Source organism: Blastomyces gilchristii (assembly GCF_000003855.2).
Source record: "Blastomyces gilchristii SLH14081 genomic scaffold supercont1.6, whole genome shotgun sequence".
NCBI lineage: Eukaryota > Fungi > Ascomycota > Eurotiomycetes > Onygenales > Ajellomycetaceae > Blastomyces > Blastomyces gilchristii.
The window spans coordinates 3359579-3361806 of record NW_003101677.1 but is presented as its reverse complement, the minus strand read 5'-3'; the positions used below and the strand labels follow the sequence as shown (position 1 = coordinate 3361806).

Here is a 2228-nt window from a genome sequence, read left to right as displayed (position 1 = left end):
AGAATTATAAGGAATTTTCTATTCTTTCATCAACTCTGTAGAATTGTAGAATCAAGATATCTGCAGTCTGCAATCACTCTTTGTAGTCATATAGAAAGATTCAGATCTGTGATTCACAATCACTCTTATTTACTAGAGTGATCTGACTGTTCTGCAGAATCACTCACAGTGTAAACAAACCTCTCTAGAGTAGTATAAATATCCCAGATCTGTTCATGAAATCTCATCTTCTTTTCTCTTTTTCTATAACAGCTCTCATTCTCATAAACTGTGAGTATTTTCATTCATTCATGAAGTGTTTTCACTCAGATAACAGAGAGAGAGTATTTCTAACAGTGTTCATGTATTGATTCAAGAACTTCTCAAGAATAAAAATTTTTTCAATTTCAATCTCTTCATAAACAATGTCTGGTCACTGCTGAGCTTCTCATGAGTGTTCTCATGACTTCTCTGATTACTTTTTGCCAGCTGATGAAGCAGGGACACTGTCACTCACAATCACATCTTCATCTCCCTCAGCCCTGCCACTGCACCTGATCTTCAGGTCAGCGGCCAACCCCCTGCCTTTCCCAGGCCAGTTCCTGGCTTCAAGCAGTGCAGTTCTCTTCTTTGCTGTAAGTCTTCTTACAAGTAATTCCTTACAGATTCTAGCTGACAGTTCTTGTGAAGCTTCTGGTGTTACCAGTGTCTTCTGTGATCTCACAGGCCTATGACCATTCCTTCTCTGCCCACACAATCTCTGACCAGGCATATGTGAATATGTCTAGATTCCCTACCAATGGTCCTCACACTGCGGTGCATTTCTGCAATCTCATTGTCAATGAGAGATGAGTTTCCAGGTACCTGCAAAATCTGAGTAATCAAGGCAATGCAAATGTCATGAATTCATGACAGAAGTTGATCTGAACAGATGAGCCTTCTCTCTGCATTCTCATTGTTTCTGAGCTGAATACTTCAGCATAACTGAGAGAGTGAACACAGCTTTGCAAGGGATATCTGGTCACACATGCAGATAATCAGTCTTCAAGGCTCTGCTGCAACTGTGCATGCTCTGATATTCAGCTTCTCTGAAATCTGTGCATTTCTGATGATCTTTATATCAAATGTAATAATTATCTATATCACAGATATGATACTCTCTGCTTCTTTGAAGAGAGAAATTGATAGTTATGAGAGAATTGAGTATCACAGATATTGATAATGTGAGTGTGAATTTTCTTTATTTTTTCTTTATTAATCTCTAAATTGCATTCACAGCCCTGTTTATTTTCTTATTTTTTAGCTTTAATAAGAACATGTTTTCTTCTTTTCTTGTATACACTGCAGACTGTTCATTTCAGTAGAAACTCATTATCTTATAGACTAAAGTTCACAAATGACAGTGTTAATATCTTTATCATAATCAGATTCTTAGTGAAGACTGCATTATTCTGACTTATCAGAATTCACAGTATGAAAGTCATGTCTCAGCTTCTGCAGATATCTTATCTGCTCAGATGATTCTCAAGTGAACTCATTCATCTTATCAGAATACTCTTGTCACTGAACCTTGAATCAGAGCTTACAATCTCACTTCTCTGAGTTAATAATCTCTTTAATCTAATATTCTCTTTCACTCTCTAGTACTTCATGAACAGAGTGATGAGTCACAGGATTCTCTTCTAAGAATTTCTTATATTCACAGAGTAAAGAGACATGAAAAACATTATATATCTGTAACTCAGATAACAGTTCTAATCTATAGAACTGTGAACTAACTTTCTTCATAATCTTATAAGACTCTGTTCACAAGAGATTCAGCTTCTTACTAAATCTTCATATAATGATATTTTCTAGACTCAGCTAGACTCTATCATCTTTCTTAAAACTCTTTGCAATATGCTTGAAGTCATAGTATCTCTTCTGATACTCTTGAGCCTTTCTCAAGAATTCACAGACTTTCTCTCAAATCTTCTGAATTCTCTCAGCTCATTCACAGGCATCATCATACTCTATAGTATACTCTCACAGGTTCATCAAGATCATCTGCAGATGAGTCTCAGTAAGCATCTCAAAGAGGGTTTTACCTGTGCTGACATGTTTTGAGTTATTGTACACAAACTCTGTCAGTGATAATCAATATACTCAGTTATTCTGATTGTAATTAACAAAGCACTGCAGATACTGTTTCAATATACTTATCAGGTATTCTGTCTGATCATCTATCTGTTAATGAAAAGTCATGCTTA

The 2228-nt window shown here is 36.0% G+C and overlaps 1 protein-coding gene across 1 annotated transcript; it reads left to right on the top strand.

Moving 5' to 3' along the window:
* Positions 1 to 468: 468 nt before the first annotated feature.
* Positions 469 to 1511, top strand: BDBG_04054 (uncharacterized protein; the record flags this gene model as incomplete). The annotated part of the gene is made up of 4 exons (XM_031721520.1): positions 469 to 614; positions 645 to 686; positions 1013 to 1105; positions 1407 to 1511. Coding segments are annotated over 4 exons (386 nt in total), but the record flags the coding sequence as incomplete, so codon positions are not given.
* Positions 1512 to 2228: the final 717 nt, after the last annotated feature.